The 17995-nt window shown below is 51.3% G+C and overlaps 2 protein-coding genes across 3 annotated transcripts; both read right to left on the minus strand.

Moving 5' to 3' along the window:
• Nucleotides 1–54: 54 nt before the first annotated feature.
• ltn1 (listerin E3 ubiquitin protein ligase 1) lies at nucleotides 55–11559 on the minus strand. Its single transcript, XM_062485404.1, has 32 exons — nucleotides 11414–11559; nucleotides 10879–11085; nucleotides 10630–10728; nucleotides 10299–10529; nucleotides 10118–10170; nucleotides 9855–10035; nucleotides 9520–9693; nucleotides 9239–9429; nucleotides 8990–9137; nucleotides 8647–8904; nucleotides 8165–8494; nucleotides 7765–7983; nucleotides 7612–7653; nucleotides 7304–7499; nucleotides 6973–7212; nucleotides 6446–6599; nucleotides 6093–6243; nucleotides 5716–5926; nucleotides 5418–5574; nucleotides 5138–5260; nucleotides 4891–5018; nucleotides 4590–4725; nucleotides 4350–4494; nucleotides 3998–4211; nucleotides 3644–3881; nucleotides 3337–3414; nucleotides 3051–3237; nucleotides 2600–2771; nucleotides 2160–2380; nucleotides 1792–1986; nucleotides 964–1131; nucleotides 55–767 (listed from the first exon to the last, which is right to left on the minus strand). Exons 1-32 carry the CDS (start codon nucleotides 11453–11455, stop codon nucleotides 705–707), a joined length of 5352 nt encoding a protein of 1783 aa, XP_062341388.1. The 5' UTR covers nucleotides 11456–11559; the 3' UTR covers nucleotides 55–704.
• An 884-nt stretch (nucleotides 11560–12443) lies between these two features.
• On the minus strand, nucleotides 12444–17932 carry cct8 (chaperonin containing TCP1, subunit 8 (theta)). Of its 2 annotated transcripts, XM_062485385.1 has the most exons (16): nucleotides 17773–17932; nucleotides 16777–16867; nucleotides 16576–16655; nucleotides 16283–16432; nucleotides 15999–16179; nucleotides 15838–15899; nucleotides 15584–15721; nucleotides 15246–15424; nucleotides 15091–15157; nucleotides 14803–14890; nucleotides 14547–14662; nucleotides 14362–14433; nucleotides 14088–14252; nucleotides 13788–13907; nucleotides 13426–13558; nucleotides 12444–12708 (listed from the first exon to the last, which is right to left on the minus strand). In XM_062485385.1, the coding sequence occupies exons 1-15, from the start codon at nucleotides 17830–17832 to the stop codon at nucleotides 13451–13453; spliced, it is 1677 nt and encodes a 558-aa protein (XP_062341369.1). In that variant the 5' UTR covers nucleotides 17833–17932; the 3' UTR covers nucleotides 12444–12708; nucleotides 13426–13450. The 2 variants fall into 2 exon arrangements, with proteins under 2 accessions (XP_062341369.1, XP_062341370.1); XM_062485386.1 differs by lacking the exon at nucleotides 13426–13558.
• Nucleotides 17933–17995: the final 63 nt, after the last annotated feature.

Below are 17995 nucleotides of genomic sequence, written 5' to 3' on the forward strand. Positions count from 1 at the left end.
ATTCCAGTATAAGAAAAATGTACCCTTACAAAGGTAAAAAGAGATACAAGGTGGTCACTGTCCAAATATGTGGATTTTTTATTGCCCAGCATAATTTCAACAACATAACCTGAGACAGATACAGAGGAAAGGCAGTGGGGAATTGGCATTTATTTCACATTTGCAAATTCACTTCCAAAACTAAAACTTATTTTCTTACACAGGTAACCTCTCCACTGATTCCAACAATGTTTGTTGATGGGGAAACTTAACTATAGAGCAGGTCTGTCCTGACATTTCTTTGGTACTGCCATTACACAATAATGATAGCCATATCACTCCCTCTCTTGCTGTGTATGCGCATGGTTAGAGGGTTTCGATGGGGAGCAGAGAGAGTTGAACCTACCCTAAATGCAAACATTATTGACAATCTATTGCTCACTAGTAGTCACTGGTTTGCAAGGAAACACACCGTAGTACACACACACACACGCGCACACACACGGTCCCTCACAGTAACTCTGAATCCCTTTGACATAACTACAAAATCTTGAGCCTTGAACACTACTGGTTTTCAGTTACACAACGATTGAATTGGTTCCCTAGTTTTAAAACGTCATCAGAACAAACACTGAATCATGAAATGAGAATGAAATAAGTCATTGAAGACTGAATACAGTGGGTCATATTTACAAGTGTACAGTGTGTGGGTGCTACAGTAAGTATTAGAAGAATGTTTCTCTGCAGAGGGGGCAGGTGGACTTGTTGCTGGAGGTGAACCACTTGTACTGTGAAGGAAAGAGTAGGATGAAGAGAGAGAAATAAAGAGTCCATGTTATTGTATTGATAGAGGGAGAGGTACCGAAAGCCAAGCAATAAGCAACATGCAATACACCTGTGATCAGATCCGACAAGAAGAAAAGACCTCATGGCACAATACATATCAAGTATGTGTGTTTAGATGCGTGTGTGAGTGTGTCTCACCAGGCAGGCAGAGTGGAACTTCTTCTTGCAGGTGCGGCAGGCTTTCTTGGGCAGAGAGTAGTTGGAGCCGTGGATGACGGAGAAGCAGATCATGCAGTCCTCCACCCCCTCGAAACGCTTGTCCACGTTGTTCTTCCACAGAGCCAGGCCCTCCATGATGCTGCCGTTCTGCACACACACACACACACACACACACAGGCGTAACACAGCATTCTAACCACAGCCATAGATATGGTACATAAGCGTGTTCCTACCTGTTGTGTGAGGTATACTGTGTGTGTGTGTGTTCCTACCTGGTGTGTGAGGTATACTGTGTGTGTGTGTGTGTTCCTACCTGGTGTGTGAGGTATACTGTGTGTGTGTGTGTTCCTACCTGGTGTGTGAGGTATACTGTGTGCGTGTTCCTACCTGGTGTGTGAGGTATACTGTGTGTGTGTTCCTACCTGGTGTGTGAGGTATACTGTGTGTGTGTTCCTACCTGGTGCGTGAGGTATACTGTGTGTGTGTTCCTACCTGGTGCGTGAGGTATACTGTGTGTGTGTTCCTACCTGGTGCGTGAGGTATACTGTGTGTGTGTTCCTACCTGGTGCGTGAGGTATACTGTGTGTGTGTTCCTACCTGGTGCGTGAGGTATACTGTGTGTGTGTTCCTACCTGGTGTGTGAGGTATACTGTGTGCGTGTTCCTACCTGGTGCGTGAGGTATACTGTGTGCGTGTTCCTACCTGGTGCGTGAGGTATACTGTGTGTGTGTTCCTACCTGGTGCGTGAGGTATACTGTGTGTGTGTTCCTACCTGGTGCGTGAGGTATACTGTGTGTGTGTTCCTACCTGGTGCGTGAGGTACGTGCTGAGCTGCAGCATCCAGTTCCTCCATTGCTGCACGGCGACGCCCACCCTGCGGCCGCTCTCCACGGTGATGGAGCCCAGGGGGTAGTTCTGGGGCAGCTGGATCACCAGCTCGATGTAGATGTCGTCCACCGAGTAGGTCGCTATCACCTCCCGGGCCGCGGAGCGCGCCTTCACCTGGGGTGGGGCGAGGGGTGGCGGAGGGTGAGTGCTCAGGACATTTCTGGGCTTACGTCTTCAATGTCGAATGGGATCATTGGGCGTAACGCTGCTAAGGGTCTGTGTGACACACGGACACACACGCAGAAATACACAAACACACACGCGCGCTCCGGAGGTCCTCAACTCACGGTCATGCTGTCGAAGGTCTGGGTGCTGGAGTGGACCGAGGAGATCTCCTGGGCCGAGAGCACAGGGCTGACGTATCTGCTGGTGAACTTGTCCACGGCCGTGCACACCCTCTTCTCCTGGCTGGTCCACCACAGGCGCACCATGGCCGGCAGGTCCTGCACCGCGCTGTAGTACACGCCGCAGGCCAGGTGGGGGAGCTCCCACTGCACGCCCTCGCTCTCTGGAGACAGGAAAGGTAGGAGAGGGGGAGAGAGAGAAAGACAGAGAGATGAGTGGGGAGAGACAGGAAGGGAGTAAGAGAGTCGTATGTTAGTTTAGTAATTTATTTATTGTGCATTTTCTCCAAAACAAATCAACAGACCTTGGAAAACAAAGCTCAGTAAATTGTATCAATGTTTCCCTTCAAGAGTGATGGTGTCTGTGTGAGTGTAATACTCACTGTCGACGTCCAGAGAGAGGCCCTCAGTGAAGAAAGTCTTGGACTCCTTGGCTACAGTCTCCGCCCCCTGGCCCGGGTAGGCGGGGTTTTCGGGCATCAGCCTGAAAAGGTGGAGGAGGAGCTTGTGAAGGGAGCGGGTCTTCTTCAGGTACAGAGAGTACTGCACGCGCAACTGGAGAGAGAGGAACATGGAACAGCCAGGTGAGAACAGCGCCACTCCCCGCCCTCCTTGGAGAAACCCCTGATCTGAAACAACTGGACAGGTAGCAGCTGTACGGAGGAACACATGCCGTCATCCATCTCGTTACGCTAGATCTGAGATAGCCTCAAGGCCAGAAGGGCCCACTGTTGGGAGATATGCACACACAAGCCAGTCTTTTCATTGCCAACGCTAAGGGTGTTATGGAGGGTGCCAGGGAAGGAAACAGGAAGTGGCCTTGGTGGGACTCACGTGGGAGGGCGACGACCTGAAGAAGGTGAGGAGGAGTTTCCAGGCCAGCAGGTATCCCAGGATGCACGAGTACTCGACGCTGAGGGGCTGGACCACGGCGAACTCGCCCACCATCACCCCCGCCAGGATGCCCTCACACAGGTCCTCACAGGCACACAGCATAGACATGAGGGCTGCCGGGGGGGACCTTCACACACACACACACACACAAATGAGTTAAAACTACAAACTTAGTTAGTAGGGAAATGAGCACCCAGCCCTCACACCCAGTTTAGTGACAGCTCACAGGCAGGGCTCCTCCTGGTCGTCTTCGGCCTTGCTGCTCTCTCCATCTCCATCACACTCTGGGAGCTGGGGCATCACCCTGCAGGACCACAGGGAGCCGTGTCAACACCTCACACACACAAACTCATATCCTTACACACACACTCATCGTGTCAACATCTCACACACGGACCGTGGACTCTGGACGGCTGAGAAGAAAGAACACACACACTCACTACCCTCTATATAACCACTGCCTCTCTCTCACACACACACACACACACACACACACACACACACACACACACACACACACCCTCTCCTCTTACTTGTCCAGCATGTGGTAGACGGCGAGCTGCAGCGGCCGGGCCTTGAACAGCAGCAGAGGGCAGAGCGTGTTGAGCAGCGTCTGCAGGGCCTCGGGGAGGCCGGTCTGCTGGCTCGCCACGAAGCGCGGCGCCAGGGAGTTCTTACTGAGCTGCTGCACAGGCACCAGGCTGAGGGCCACGCCCACGGAGCGCAGCACAGCCAATGGGAAGAGGGGGTCGTCTGGCTCGGGGAAGGCGTCTACGGAGGGTGGGAGGGGGAGTGGAGGAGGGGCATGAAAATGAGGAGATTGATGTACCGATCACGAAGGATATGGTCTCCAAGGAGACACACACACACACACACACACATCCTACCTGTGATTTTGACTGGCAGTGGAAGCAGCAGGCTGTAGATGCCTTCTGTGAAGAAGTCCGTCCATTCCCCAACCAGCTCTGAGGGGAGCTGGTCAGCCACACCAGCAGGGGGCGCTGTGAAGAACTGGCTGAGCTTCACGATGAGCTTGGCATTCTCACACACAAACAGCTGAACCCAGGGGTTCCACATGCTACCGACGTTCTCACTGGCGGTCTGACAAGATGGAAGGAGAGAGAGAGAGAGAGGGAGAGAGTTAGACATTTGAGAGAGAGAGAGACAGAGAGAGAGGGAGGAATAGGAAGAGTTGGGGGGTGAACGGTGGCCACGGGCGGACGTGTGTCAGCTTCTCACCTCCAGCCAGGCCAGCATAGAGCACAGCAGGAAGTCCCACTGGCTGGCCCCGAGGATCGTGGGAGAACGAGTCACCAGCCAGGACAGGAAACGAACCATCTCCACGCCAAGGGTCAGCTGAGCCGCGGTTACCTTGGAAAGATCGCTGACAACCAACACGCATGATTAGTGAGCTCTTCGTGACTGGTACGAATGGCGTTCACCACGATGTGTGTGTGTGTGTGTGTGTGTGCGTCTCACCTGTTGAAGAGGAACCAGTCCTCCTTGCTGTTCCTCCACTCCATCATGGTGGCCAGCACAGCGTGGAGGACTCCCTCGTCCACGGGGGTCTCTGCCCTCAGACAGCAGAGCAGCGCCGCCACACACCCACACACTCCTGAGACACACAACACCCTGTCACTCTCTACGTTGGTGTGTGTGTGTGTGTGCCCGCTGTTACTAGAAGGGTCGACGCGCAGCATGCTCACGCGAGATGGATGTGTCACCCTATCTTATAATCTATATTCTTTGTGAGTGTGTGAGTGCGTGTGTGCTCTCTTACGGTCATCCTCCTGCCAGTTGAGTATGCCCGCTGTTGCCATGGCGAGGAGCGTCTCCTTCTCCTCTGTGCTGAGGGCGGGGCAGAGCACTTGCAGGGTGCTTAGAGTGCTCTCAGACAGGGGGAACCAACTGACACAAACACAACAACTCCAAATGAACCTCTGGCATAACAGTCAACTCAAACTCCTTCTTTCCTATTCAACGTGTCGGCCAATTCGAATCACTTCACGAAACTCGCGTTTTATGACCTGTCCAGGCTTCCGTACAGCCTCCTGACAGCAGAGGCGTCGTGACTGGCGGCGGCCATTTCTGTAGTTTTGCGCATGTAGTCCTGTAGGGTCAGAGACCACAGGCCTCCCTCCTCCGCTGACCTGCAGAGACCAGAGAGAGAGAGAGACAGCGTGAGGAAGCAGACTGTTTCCAGACAACACTGCATCCAAACACCCTGACAGATAGACCCAACCGAGACAACAGCATCTGTTCTCTGGGCCTCCCAGCAGATGTAAGGCAGAGTGTGTGTGTGTGTACCTGCTGTAGAGGGTGTCCAGCAGCTCACTGGCTGGGGTAAGGCAGGCTGTTCCATGGGGCAGGCTCCAGTCAGCCAGCAGGCTGTGGTAGTCTGACACCATGCCAGGACTGTACTCCATCTCTTTACACCACTGCACTGCATACAGCAGCTCTGCAACTGGAACACACACACACACGCACACATTAGACATACCTATAACAGTTCTACATACTATAACATAACAATAAAATCTTCTACATTACCATCATAGCTACATGACATTTCAGTCGTAAGTAAACACGATGTGTGGGTGTGTACCTGTGTGTCTGAGGTTGGGTAAGAGTGAGGGGGAGCCTGCCCCCTGCTGGTCGTCTGAGGTCAGTGCGGCGCTGGGCAGCACCTTCCCCAGCAGGGCGCACACACACAGGTGGGCCGGCAGCCTGGCGGAGACCTTGACCCTCCACACGTCCACGCAGGGGTAGTCCCTCAGCACCCGCAGACGGCCACTCAACAGGGGGGTCTTCACCCACTGGGGGAGGGGCGGACAGAAAGATAAGATAACACGTTCTTATTCAAAAATGAGCCTTTAAACAATACTACTTTAAATAATACTGATAGAAAGAGAGAGAAAAATCAAAAACAAAATGTATCAACTGATGAGTCAGGTCTTACGGGACACAGACAGCTAGACTGACCTGAGGGGGGAGGGCCTGTCTGATCCTGCTCCACTCTGATTCGCTCGGAGTCAGGAAGGACAGGAACTGGGACGGAACCGGGGAGTCTTGTCGACAGACCGAGTTGACAGTGTCCACCAGACTCTGCACCTCTAGAACCAGAACCTGAAGACTGCGAGGAAAAAAACAGAACAGACGCTAGAATCAGACCCAACACACAGGCACAGAGATGCAAGTAGAACCGAGTCCATCCTGAAGATACAGCCATATGTGGATATACAAATGCATACTACTCAGCCTCCAGAAAAAGGTAGTGAACATGTATCCATGTCTGATCCTTGTTGTGAAAAGGCCTTCAGGCTCATCAGTCTCACCTCTTCACGCCCAGAGAGGAAGTGAGCAGCTGGCTCTTCACCCAGAGTGCACTGCTGTGCAGGAAGCTGCCCTCCCTGACCTCCGACCCACAGCGATGGAGCAGCGAGTGCACGCCAGCCACACACGCCTTCTTCAGTTTACCCAGCGACGAGTCTGAAAGGAACATGGGTACGTTATTAACACACACACACACACACACACACGATCCTACACGCACCCTAACACACAACGCTATTAAATAACAAGGGTGTGTCCGCCATAGCTACGACCACGGTTTTGTGGGCCGGCCAACCGACCTGACAGAGCGAGTTACACAGCTGCTGGTACCAGCTAATAAATAGAATATACATGAGAGTGTGTGTGTACCGGACAGGTGTGTGTGTGTGTATGTACCGGACAGGTGTGTGTGTGTGTATGTACCGGACAGTTGTGTGTGTGTATGTACCGGACAGGTGTGTGTGTGTGTATGTACCGGACAGTTGTGTGTGTGTGTATGTACCGGACAGGTGTGTGTGTGTGTATGTACCGGACAGGTGTGTGTGAGCCTGGTCCTGGGCGGTGAGCTGGAAGACGGTGAGCAGCAGCTCCTCAGCGGAGGCCAGCAGGAGGCAGTCTCGCACGGAGGAGAAGAAGGTGGAGGCCACGTCGCACACGAAGGAGACCAGGGGCTCCATGTTGCCGGCGTCGGACAGCCCCTTGGCCTCCGACAGGGTGGCATGCAGCTTGGCCAGGATGCGCTCCACGTACACCTCCCCTATCAGCGCCGCTGGAGACACACACACACACACATGACGACGATCACGTTAACGGATCTACTGATTCTGTGTGTGTGCGTGTGTGTATCCTTGCGTTCTCACCGTTGTTGTGATGCTTTGACAGGACCAGACTGATGAGAGCCCAACTGCTGGCGTGCTTTACAGGGACCGGGGCGGGGCCGGAGCCTTTGATCCCCACCTTGCACAGCTCCTCGGCCAATCCCAGCAGTCGTTCACCCAGCACAGAGCCCTTCAGCCAATCAGCACATGCCTGTAGAGTTGCAGGTGTTGAGCAGGCCTGTGGGGGGGACGGACGAGGTTAAAGTAGAAAGAGACCGCTGGTTAGACTGAGTACACTCTGGTGTATTCACATGAACATGATACTGTATACTGTTGGTCAAATAAATTACCTTCTGTATAATTTGTAGTAGAATGCCCCATTGCAGATCCATCTAGAGAGAGAAGATGGATATCATCTCAATTCACACAACATAAACACGTGCTTATGAAGAGAGTGCACGCGTGAGTATGTGTGCGCGCGCGTGTTGGAGGACGGCGGTTACCGCGGTGATGTGGTTGAGGATGCGCGTGGTCTCCTGGCGGGTGCAGCAGCTCAGCGAGCTGAAGACCATCTCCACCAGGAAGGGGCTGTCCCTCCGGCCCTCCTGGCCCAGCCACGACACCACCCGCTCCAGGAGGAAGCGCACGGCGGGGTTGGCACCCCCGCTCTCCTCCCCCCTCTCCCTCTCCTCCACCCCCGCCTCCTCTGGTCTCAGGAGCACCTAGGGATGGACGTGGGAAAGGTCGTTTAGCTGAGGAGAGCTCTTCATCGGTCTTCCACGGCAGCGCGTGGAAGTAGTTGGCGACAGACTAGCACGTGGCTAACATTTGGGTAGCAACATGCCGGGCTACATTGATTCTGGCCTGTTACACTTCTCTCTCGAATTACTGAGGTGAACTTACCCCAAAGACCCTAGGGGTGGAGAAGGAGCGCAGGAGGAGCGAGAGGAAGAGGAGGTGCCTCTCGGAGTCCTTTTCGTTCACGTACACCATGTCCAGCTCTGCCAGCTGACACACCAGGTCCTCCAGGTGGCCACTCCTCAGGGGGGGAGCTGCCTTCTCCTGGCCCCCCAGCTCGGTCACCTCCGGCTGGGCACGCTTGTCTGCTACCCCCCCTTGGCATCCTTCCTCCTCAGCCTCCTCCTCTTTCTCCTCAGGCTCGGAGAGGCAGATCTTCACCGCTTTCTTCTTCTTGGTGTGCTTCCTGGCTCCTCTCTCGGGGTGCTGCATCACCTTGAGGAACCAGGGTCAGCAGAACAGTTAGGCCGAGATAATGTGAAGGCGTGACTAACAAGAACATGGCCATGTTTTCTGGGTTCAGTTCCCAGGACTTTAGGCGGCTCACTGGATGATAAAGGTTTCCCTTGCTCCACCCTGTCACTCACCTGCAGTAAAGAAGCCACGCCTTCTAGGGCTTTCAGATCTGCTTCCTCACAGTCCACATAGCGCGCGCACAGAGTCCCCAGCCCCTCCCAGAAGTCAGCCAGCAGCCTATGGAAGGTGGCCTCATCCCCATTAGACCCGCCCCCACAAGCGACCCCTGCCCTTTTCTCCCACGAGACGAGCATGTCTGTGACCAATGAGAACAGCGGACCGCTCTGGAGGGCTGGGCTTTCTAAGGCGCTGTCCAATAGTGGCAAGAGCTGGATAGAAGGAGAGAAATGTTTTACTCAAGACAACCTGATGGGGTATTACATCCTGTGAGAGTGTGTGTGTGTGTGGTCTCACCTGCTCTGAGGTGAGCATGGTCTGGATGCGTCTCTGTTGCTCCTCCTCCCCAGTGTTCTGCAGCAGGCTGTATCTGAGACACTCCACAGCGGCGCACACCACCGCCGCGTTCTCCGACGGACTGGACACCGCACGCTCACTGGAGAGACTGGGACACACACACACACACCTGTGAGCTAACGTAGGTGTCCTCACATCAGGGTGACAGGGTGGGACACACGAGGAGAGAACACACACAGCCCTACTCACCCCTGTATGAGCGAGGTGAAGAAGGTGGTGTAGAAGTCCAGGGGGGGCTCTGTGACCTCGGAGGGCAGCTTGCTGATGAGGGGCAGCAGGTTGGGGTGGAGGGCTGTGGCCATTCCCCTGCCCCCCTCCCTCAGCAGCCCCCACAGCTTGGGCAAGACCCCCTTCCTGGCGTTAACCTGCGTCCAGCAGTCCTGGAACAGAGACACAAGTAGGGTGGTCATTTACACATTGGGGCTAATGTAATTCAATGCAAACACACACACACACACACAGACACTTACAGGGATGCTGGAGAGGACATGTAGCACTGCCTCCCATAGGGGGGGCAGTACCACAGGGTCAGTGTCGTCTATGCTGAGCAGAACAGCAGGACAGGCCCGCGGCGCCTCAGCCTTCACCAGCTCTGGGGTGTGTTCACACAGGGCTGACACCACCTCGAAGAAGGCCCCGCGCACCTGGGGAAAGACACACAGTTTCAATGTTCAATTTGAGACCGTGAGGCTACATTTGAGGCTATAAAAGTGATTTTTTTCTCTCCATCACCAATTTCCGAATGTAAGTTTAAGGAATAAAAACTCTTGATTCTCCAATAAAAAGACTCGTATTTCTCCCGTACCTGTGAGTTCTTGTGCTTGCTGTACTTCCAGAACTTTGCCTGTGCGATGAGGTGTGCCAGTCTGTCCTCCAGGGCCTGTCTGTCAGCCTGGGGCAGGCTGGACAGCAGCCTCTTCACCCCCAGCAGGGAGCTGGTCACCATGCGCAGGAACTTAGCCTCTCTCTCCTCCTCGGGGACATACCTGGAGGAACCGAGACAGATGGTAAATACATAGACAAGCAGACATGAGAATGAAAAAGACAGGCACAACTCTAATATCTTACTGTGGGTCACTCAGAGTTTCTGCGGTTTCCTTCAGCAAGTTGTCCTGAAGTACCTAAAGTATTGAGATAGGAGCAGGATGACCCCTCTTCAAAAGAATAGTAGCCATTACCAAATAGCCATCACCACCCCTCCTCCTCCTCCTCCTCTCCCACCACAACCCCCGTTCCTCCCCACACTCACGTTGAGGACCTCGTCCCTGCAGAAGCTGAGGGCCTCTGGCTGCTTGCTGGGGGGGAATGCGGCGTGGAAGGCCTGGCAGGCAGCAGAGGCGGCGGGAGGGTATGTGTCACACTGGGCCAGCAGCCAGTGGCCCATCAAGCTCTTCAGGAAGGGGGCCAGGCTGCGGCGCACCTTCAGGACCAGCTGCTCAAACGCCTGCTGTGTGGCCTCCCGCACCCGACGGTCATGGTCCTGGAGGTCACAGGAGATTAATGTGACGTTTTTTTTGGGGATCATAGAGGAAACAGTCTACTGTAATTCATTCGACCATCAGTGTTGAGGCTCTGCTCACCACAGATATCTTGCAGTATATCCTGGGCCAGTAGGGGAGGACTCCCTTGACCACATCTGCCTCCCGCTCCTGACACATGGCACCAAACTCCTGGACCGCCTAAGGGACAGAACAGATCCCTTCAACTCTTTACAGGACGGCAAAAACGTCTGTTTAAGGGAGTGGGATACCTCGTAGCCAGGCTCAATGTATTGATAGATGATCGCTGCATTGACAGCTGATCACTCATGAGCAACATCCAGTTCTCACCTTTAGTTTGGTGACAGTATCCCTCTTTGACAGTTTTCGTAGGACAAGGCGGAAATCCCCGTCTACTAGGTTGTCTATCTCTTCAGCTCCGTGAACCGCCGGTACATAACCCAGTTCAGTAGTAGCCGAGTTGCCAAAGCCCACAAACCCTGGCAGGACACCACTCTCTCGGGCAAGTAGCTCGGCAGCTCGACCACTACTAGAAGGCTGCAGGCGGGACATGAAAGGATATGATCAGGTTTGAGCTCGCTATATCAACCAGAAGCATCAAAGAAAGTGCAATAACTGCTACAGTTTGCTAGCTAACATTGGCTAGTTTAGCTCGATCCATGACGTTACCTCGTTGATTCTGGTGGTATGACATTTAAATCATACCAAAAGTTGATCTAGCTAGTTAACACTTTTACCTGTATAACACTATAAAACTAGCCAAATAGAAAAACAAAGTTGATGGTTAGCTAGCCAACATTATGAAAGGTCCCATCTACCCACTGTCATTTATGTACACATGTACGTATCATAGAGATCATCTTACCCGAACATTTCCCTTTGTTCGCTGTTTATTTTTGCCTCCCATCTTGTGTGTTTATTTGTAATGGCTTGTTAATGTAGCTACAATCATTTGTGGTTGTTAGCCACTCAGCTGAAACCCAAGCATGGGAATTGTGAAACACGTCACAGATTGTACTCGGAAGTACATACCCGGAAACATGTAAAAAAAAATACAAATAAAAAAAGATGACCACTATCAAATTGTTATGGTTAGACGACTGGTCAAAGCATCTCCAAAATTGTTAATTGTCTGATCTAATAGCCTACATCTTTTGATATTTAGTAAATCTACGGATCTAAAAGTTGACGCAATATGACGCCATCACTTTTCAGAGAGCCAATAGCGACATCTGGTGAGATTTTTTTGTCCAATTATATTTTTCTTCTTTTAGTTTAAATGCGGTTTGCAGGCCATTGAATTGAATTTCGTAATTTTATTAGACAATCGATGTACGTTTGTGCACCAGTGATTTGATTTAAATGACATAACTTCTCTCTCGAGATATGTTACATTATATTAGCCTACCTAGTCTCGATAGCGGTATCGATAAGCTCGGACCTTATTGATCTTCGGGTTTTGAGAAATTTGGAACCGGGTCCTTACAGAACCGGGTATCAATCCCCATCCCTACTCGTCAGTGCTGTTTTAACAGCAGAAGGGGGACCTACACAGTATTAGGCAGCTGGTCATCATGTTATTGCTGATCAGTGGACATAGGTCTACAGCCAAATACTTGTGTATGCACTTTCAGAAACCTTTATTCAGGCGCTGAAAGATGCTCGTACACAAACTACACCAACATCCGGTGCATCATGTAGTAATCTGACGTTCTAACCTGATACGTAACGTCGCTATGAATTATATCGTTCTACTCCACGGACATTTCCTTCACACACCTGGCTATGTTCCACATGTCTGAGTATTTAAGTCCAAGTCCAGCAGACAGTATGGCATCTACCAAAACTCGTGCTCGTGACCTTGTGAATGTGTGAAAGACATTAAAACCACCATGTCAGGTCAGCAATGACGGCGCAAGTGCCATTTATTCGGGACAAGAACATAAAGCAAAACAGTGCCATCGATATCTCTCGTACTGGACGTGTAACACCAATGTATGATGGTTCCTACAAAACAAAGTGTCAGGCTTTAAATAAACAAGTAGAAAAAGCTGAGTGGGTTAGGGGTGGAAAGGGGTCGGGTCAGGTTCAGTCATCCTCATCCCAGTCCTTCTTGCCCGCGGGGGCTTTAGGTCCACCTGCTGGTTTGGCCATGATGATCTGGAGGGGAAAGGACAGGAAAGTCAGTCTCTTTCTAATCAAGTCCCAGTTTTACCTGACGGAAACAGCAGTCCTTCGGTCCAAACCGCGTCATCGTTCGCAAACTGTGTACACCGTTACTAGTCGTGCAAAACGGGCTTCATAGAACTCGTGTTGACACTCCATGCAGCATGCACTCCCACCTTCCCTGGACTAGGGTTAGGGTTACCCTAGGCTCCAGCCCCTTATGCTCACAGATCAAAACCTCTGGGTGATGAGCAAGTCGTGTGGCAAAGGCAGTAAGCGGGTCATAATCAGGATTGGTTAAAGCAATGTCGTGTTGAAGCCAACAGCATGTTGCTTATACCGTTCTGATCCCTCCACGTTTAAAATCCCCAAACAAGATACGAGCTACTGTGAAGGGGGCGGAGCTTCAGTGATATAGTTAGTTGTGATGTCACACATAATGGCAAACAAAATGTCACGTTTTTGGGTGAATCGCTCAATAATGCATTAGGAAACTGGATCCTGAGGTATTAAATTCAAACTGCTAGCCGGTTTCTGAAAAAGAACACACCAAGGGTCTTCACTCATCATTCCATCACACACATACAGAGTTAGCACAGACGGGAAGTCAGGAGAGACATTCTTCACGCGCGCACAAAACGCATCTGTGAGCAAGTGAGTATCCGTGCAAGTGGTCTCTGGTTGCGCACACACACACACACATTCCAGCACCTGACGAGGGTGTGTGTATTCCCTCTTAATGGTGGGTTTCAAACTTATCGGGCTCCTCCTCCCAGCCATCCTTGTCCCAGTGGCCCCTCTGCTTAGGAGCCCTGGGTCCCCCCGCAGGCTTAGCCATGATGATCTGAATCACACACACACACTTCCTGTTACCACTCTGCACACCCATCACACCAACGGGGACCAGACCCTGCTACTAAAATAGGAAGAAATTGTTAACGTGAACGGGTTGATGTGATGATAGTGAGCGTTTTCAGGGAGCTCCATCTTGTTTTTTGTTCCCGTTGATCTGCAAAGAGAAAGAGGGTGGGGGGTTGTGTGTGTGTGTGTAGTGTCCGTGTCCGAGTACACACCTGGTCCACCCGGAGTACCGTGATGGCTGCGTTGGTGGCCAGCTTGATGCCCCAGTGTTTGACCAGGTAGGGCTCCAGGATCCCAGCCTCCAGCATGTCCTTCACAGCAGCACCCTCTCCCTGTCAGAGACATGAGTCACAGCCAGTCAGGATCAACCAAGTCCACTATCCAAGCAGCCATGAGTTAAACCCTTGGTATCGCTGGACACGTAACAATTAAAACCAATCATAAAAATACAGAGACGTTTGTAAAAAGAGATGACTAGCTTCTGATCTGTATCCTAGTACTGGTGTCGGCACCTCAATGTCGAAGCCCATGTTCTTGTTGCCCTCGTGGTGGACGGCGTAGAGTTTGGAGATGAGCTCGTTGCCCTTGACGCCAGAGTTCTCGGCCAGGGCGCGGGGCACAGCCTCGAACGCCTCGGCAAACTTCTTAATGGCGTACTGTTCCAGACCTGGACAGGACTACACCGCACAGAGAAGACCAACCACTTAACGTCACACACCCAGGCATGTTGACAACTAAATCGAGTTGCCATTTTACTTGAAGAGTTAAAAAGAAATCCCTCCGTACCTCTCCATAAGAAGTGATCTGTCTGGCCAGCTCAATCTCTGTGGCGGCAGCCCCAGGCACCAGCCTCTTGTCCTGCAGGGCGACAAAACATTCGTCAGACTGTTGCAGAGGGAGACCGAGGAGGGTTTGACCTGCCGTACGAAGCATCGACCAGAGCCGTGTCACTGCGAGCGAGCGGAACTCACCCTGACCAGGACCTTGAAAGTGTTGACGCCGTCATCGATGGCCCTCTCAATGTCGTCCATCCGGTTGTCTGTGGAGCCCCTGATCACCAGGGTGGAGATGGCACCATCCTCTTTGTCTGTCAGGGAGGGCAAGGGACGGCTTAACAGGCTGGGCTTTGTGTTCACAGGTTACTTCCCCCCCCAGTCTAGCAAACACTGTAACCCTACACGCTCAGACGGATTTTGAACTCGACTGTAGACGAGCTGGGGTCCTCACCATGCTTGAAGGCCACAACCTGTGTGTCTCCAACCTCGGTCAGGTACACGCTGTCACAGTGGCCCATCTCCTCTGGGGTAAGAGCAGTCTGCAGAGGGGGAGAGGTTTGCAGAGAACATTAGTAAGAGACATTGGATGCACGTTGTAAAATGATGAGGTTTTTCCAGTCTAAAACCACTGCAAGCCCGCAGAAATGTATATGGGGTTTAAATAGACGAATGTTGTTACAGGTCTAAATGTATTTTTTGTTTCGTATTTTCAGGACATAAAAATTATTGAAGAACTCACAAGTCTAGGTAGGGCTATGGCTCCAACTGTCTTACACAGCCTCCGGAGGTCCCATTTGGAGTTGAGTCTGAATGTAAAACAGTGCAGTCTCAAAGTCTGGACCAGGTCAGAGACGGAAACGGTACGCAACCAAGGAGCGGCTCCGTTCTTCCTACCTGACGACCATGAGCTGGTACTTGTTGGCGTAGTGCAGGGCCATGTCCGCCACCTTGCCCCCGGTCACCACCACGTTCACACCGGAATCGGCGATGGCCTTCACCTGGGCCTCCATCATGTCCTCCTCCCCCTTACTGAAGTTCATCAGCTCCTCAGCGTTCTTTATCAACACGGTGCCCTGGGAGGACGAGAGGCATGGATTAAGCCCTCGGAGTTGATTAAGACAATGCTCAGTTACAGCCCACAAGAGGGTGGAATAGAGGGGGGGGAGGGGGGGGATTACTCTGAATACTTTCAACGTGTTGAAAAGAGAACAAGAGTCAGGTGTGTTTCTTACCTTGGTCTCGGTCACCATGCAGTCGAAGGGACAGGAGAAGATTGCGATCTTGGCGTCTTTGACTGATGTGACGTCTCCCTCTGCCTCCTTCTTGAACACCATGCCGTGGAGCATGGAAGAGGAGGTCAACCCACAGCCCTGCATGCAAACACAGGGTTAGAGTTAACACAGATGCACACAAATAAACATACTAAGACAGAGCGAGTAAGAATAAAAGAAATGAAGTGAAAAGGACAATAAATAACACCACATACCAGGATCTTGCATACTCTGACACTATCGACATTGAAGTTGCCAGATTCTGGGAAGATGGAGACTGCAACACCAAAGAGAAAATATGTCAAGTACCTTACCAAGTACAAATTGAGTTCAGCCTCAAGCTTAACTATCCAATCCTGTTGGATCAGAGACTCACCACAGGCCTGGGCAATGAGGTCAGACAGGAAGTCCTCGTTGCCATACTGCTTGCTCATGACTGCGGGCCGGATCATGGCAGATGCCTCTTTGACGTCATGGAGGTCTTTAGCTGATGAGCACACACACTCTGGGAGGATCTCCAGGGTCTTCCTGCAGGCCATTTCATAACCCTCAATCACCTGAGATAGACAGGAGACTGATTAATACGGTGGAAGGTGTGGTTTAGGATGTGTCCCAGAGAGAGAGACAGAGAGAGACGAGAGAGAGGCAGAGAGACTATACCTCAGAAACAGACAGGCCCATCCTGAGCAGCTCTTCTGCCAGCTCCAACAGAGCTCCAGCAAAGACCAGGACAAAGTTGGTGCCATCGCCAACCTCCTGCTCTTGCATGTGGGAAGCCATCACAATCATCTTGGCCGCTGGGTGCTGTACCTGGAACCACCACCCCCCAAAAAAGAAAAGTTAGGTCAACATAGAGCAGGGTTGACTGTATAAAACAAACTCTGGGAAAGTCTAAAGCGGGTATGTTTTCACATGCAACAATGTCCAGGGTATACCTGACAAATTAATCTTACCTCAAGCTCTCTGAGAATGGTTGCTGCATCGTTGGTGACAAAGAGTTTCTCTAAGTGGTTTATGACCATTTTGTTCATGCCTGGGGGGAAAGTAATGGGGTGTTATAGTATGTTTTGTAAACAGCAAGGCATCCTAGTGTAAATCCAACACGGAATCGGACATCTCTCCTGTCATACTAGTGAGAGGCAGATGTGTCTTACCGTTGGGTCCGTAGGCTGTGCGTGTGGTCTGGGCCAGCTCTTTACACGCCTGGATGTTGCGGAAGACAGCCTCTTCCAACCCGGAGTAGTGCTGAGGACAAAGAGCGCGCAGACATTGAGTATCACACAGAGTAGGGTGTGAAAGAGTAGAAGACACACCAGTTAGCTGCAACGGTTGCATTAATAGCTACCTCAATGGTAAATATGGCCAAATGTAGAAGGATTCAATTTGAATAGGAAATCTACATCTGGTCATAATTCCGGATTAATGACTTGATTGCAAAGCAATGTGCTACAATTACTGCAGTACAAATTCTAACTGGATTGGATTAAATAGAGAATCTGCTAACGTTTGGCACAAAGATGCGAACCTTTTTTGAGGGGGGGGGGGGGCAACGCCTTTCCTACGCAGTCGTTTCACCATCAATACAAGATCGCAATTTCACATTACGTTTACCAGCTATGATAATGGTTCGAATCGGTGTAAAATAACAGCTGGGCCCTGGATACGAACTCAAAGCAGTTTACTTAACACGTTATAAAATAATGAAACTCATTCATTCAGTAGCTAGCTAGCAGCATGGAATGGGACAGTTACAGTATTTGCTAGCTAGCTAACTTTAGCTAGTAGTGTGTCTTTGCCAGTATTTGGCTAACTAGTCAGCCATTCTTAGTTGCTTCATCCGCAAACAATTGTCAATTATCTATTTTACTACTTTACAAAAAAATATCAGAACACTGCAGGGACCCATTCTCAGGTGCATCAGGTCACATTGGATTATCTATATTTTCTCACGTGGTTCGTTGGTTAGCTAGCCATTCTATAAGGAGAAGATCACGCGAGGCCTAGGCTGTTAGCAAGTGCGTTCTAGAAGCATCCCCACATGACAGTGCTTGATTGTGGTTCGCTTAGCTAGCTTGTTCTGCTATACATCTAATTTGACTGCAAGTGGTTGCTTATAATTGATTACTGGTTAACATATAACAAGATCTTACCTTAGCACCATCTTTCAACATTTGGGCAAAGCCCGGAGCTTTGGGTACGTGTAAAGCCATTTTCTGTTACTTAGCAGCTCCGGTGTCCAAGAGAAGGAAGCTGCGGCGTGGGTTTAGCAGTTAGCACAAAGCCAGAGAGAGAGGGAGGAGTTCCGACAAAAAGCCGTCTGTCTTTACTATAGTGAACTGCAAGGGACATACTTCAAAATTAAAGCGTTTGCGA

The sequence above is a fragment of the Osmerus eperlanus genome, chromosome 19 (assembly GCF_963692335.1).
Source record: "Osmerus eperlanus chromosome 19, fOsmEpe2.1, whole genome shotgun sequence".
Lineage (NCBI taxonomy): Eukaryota > Metazoa > Chordata > Actinopteri > Osmeriformes > Osmeridae > Osmerus > Osmerus eperlanus.

Coding starts and splice junctions, on each gene's coding strand:
- ltn1 (XM_062485404.1), bottom strand. CDS start 11,455: ATGGGAGGCAAAAATAAACAGCGAACAAAGGGAAATGTTCGG. Junction 4,212..4,349: donor CTATGCTGGCCTGGCTGGAG/GTGAGAAGCTGA, acceptor CCATCTTGTCAG/ACCGCCAGTGAGAACGTCGG. Junction 1,987..2,159: donor AGACCTTCGACAGCATGACC/GTGAGTTGAGGA, acceptor GCCCCACCCCAG/GTGAAGGCGCGCTCCGCGGC.
- cct8 (XM_062485385.1), bottom strand. CDS start 17,832: ATGGCTTTACACGTACCCAAAGCTCCGGGCTTTGCCCAAATGTTGAAA. Junction 14,253..14,361: donor AGATCACTTCTTATGGAGAG/GTACGGAGGGAT, acceptor TGTGCGGTGTAG/TCCTGTCCAGGTCTGGAACA. Junction 13,908..14,087: donor ACATGGGCTTCGACATTGAG/GTGCCGACACCA, acceptor TGTCTCTGACAG/GGAGAGGGTGCTGCTGTGAA.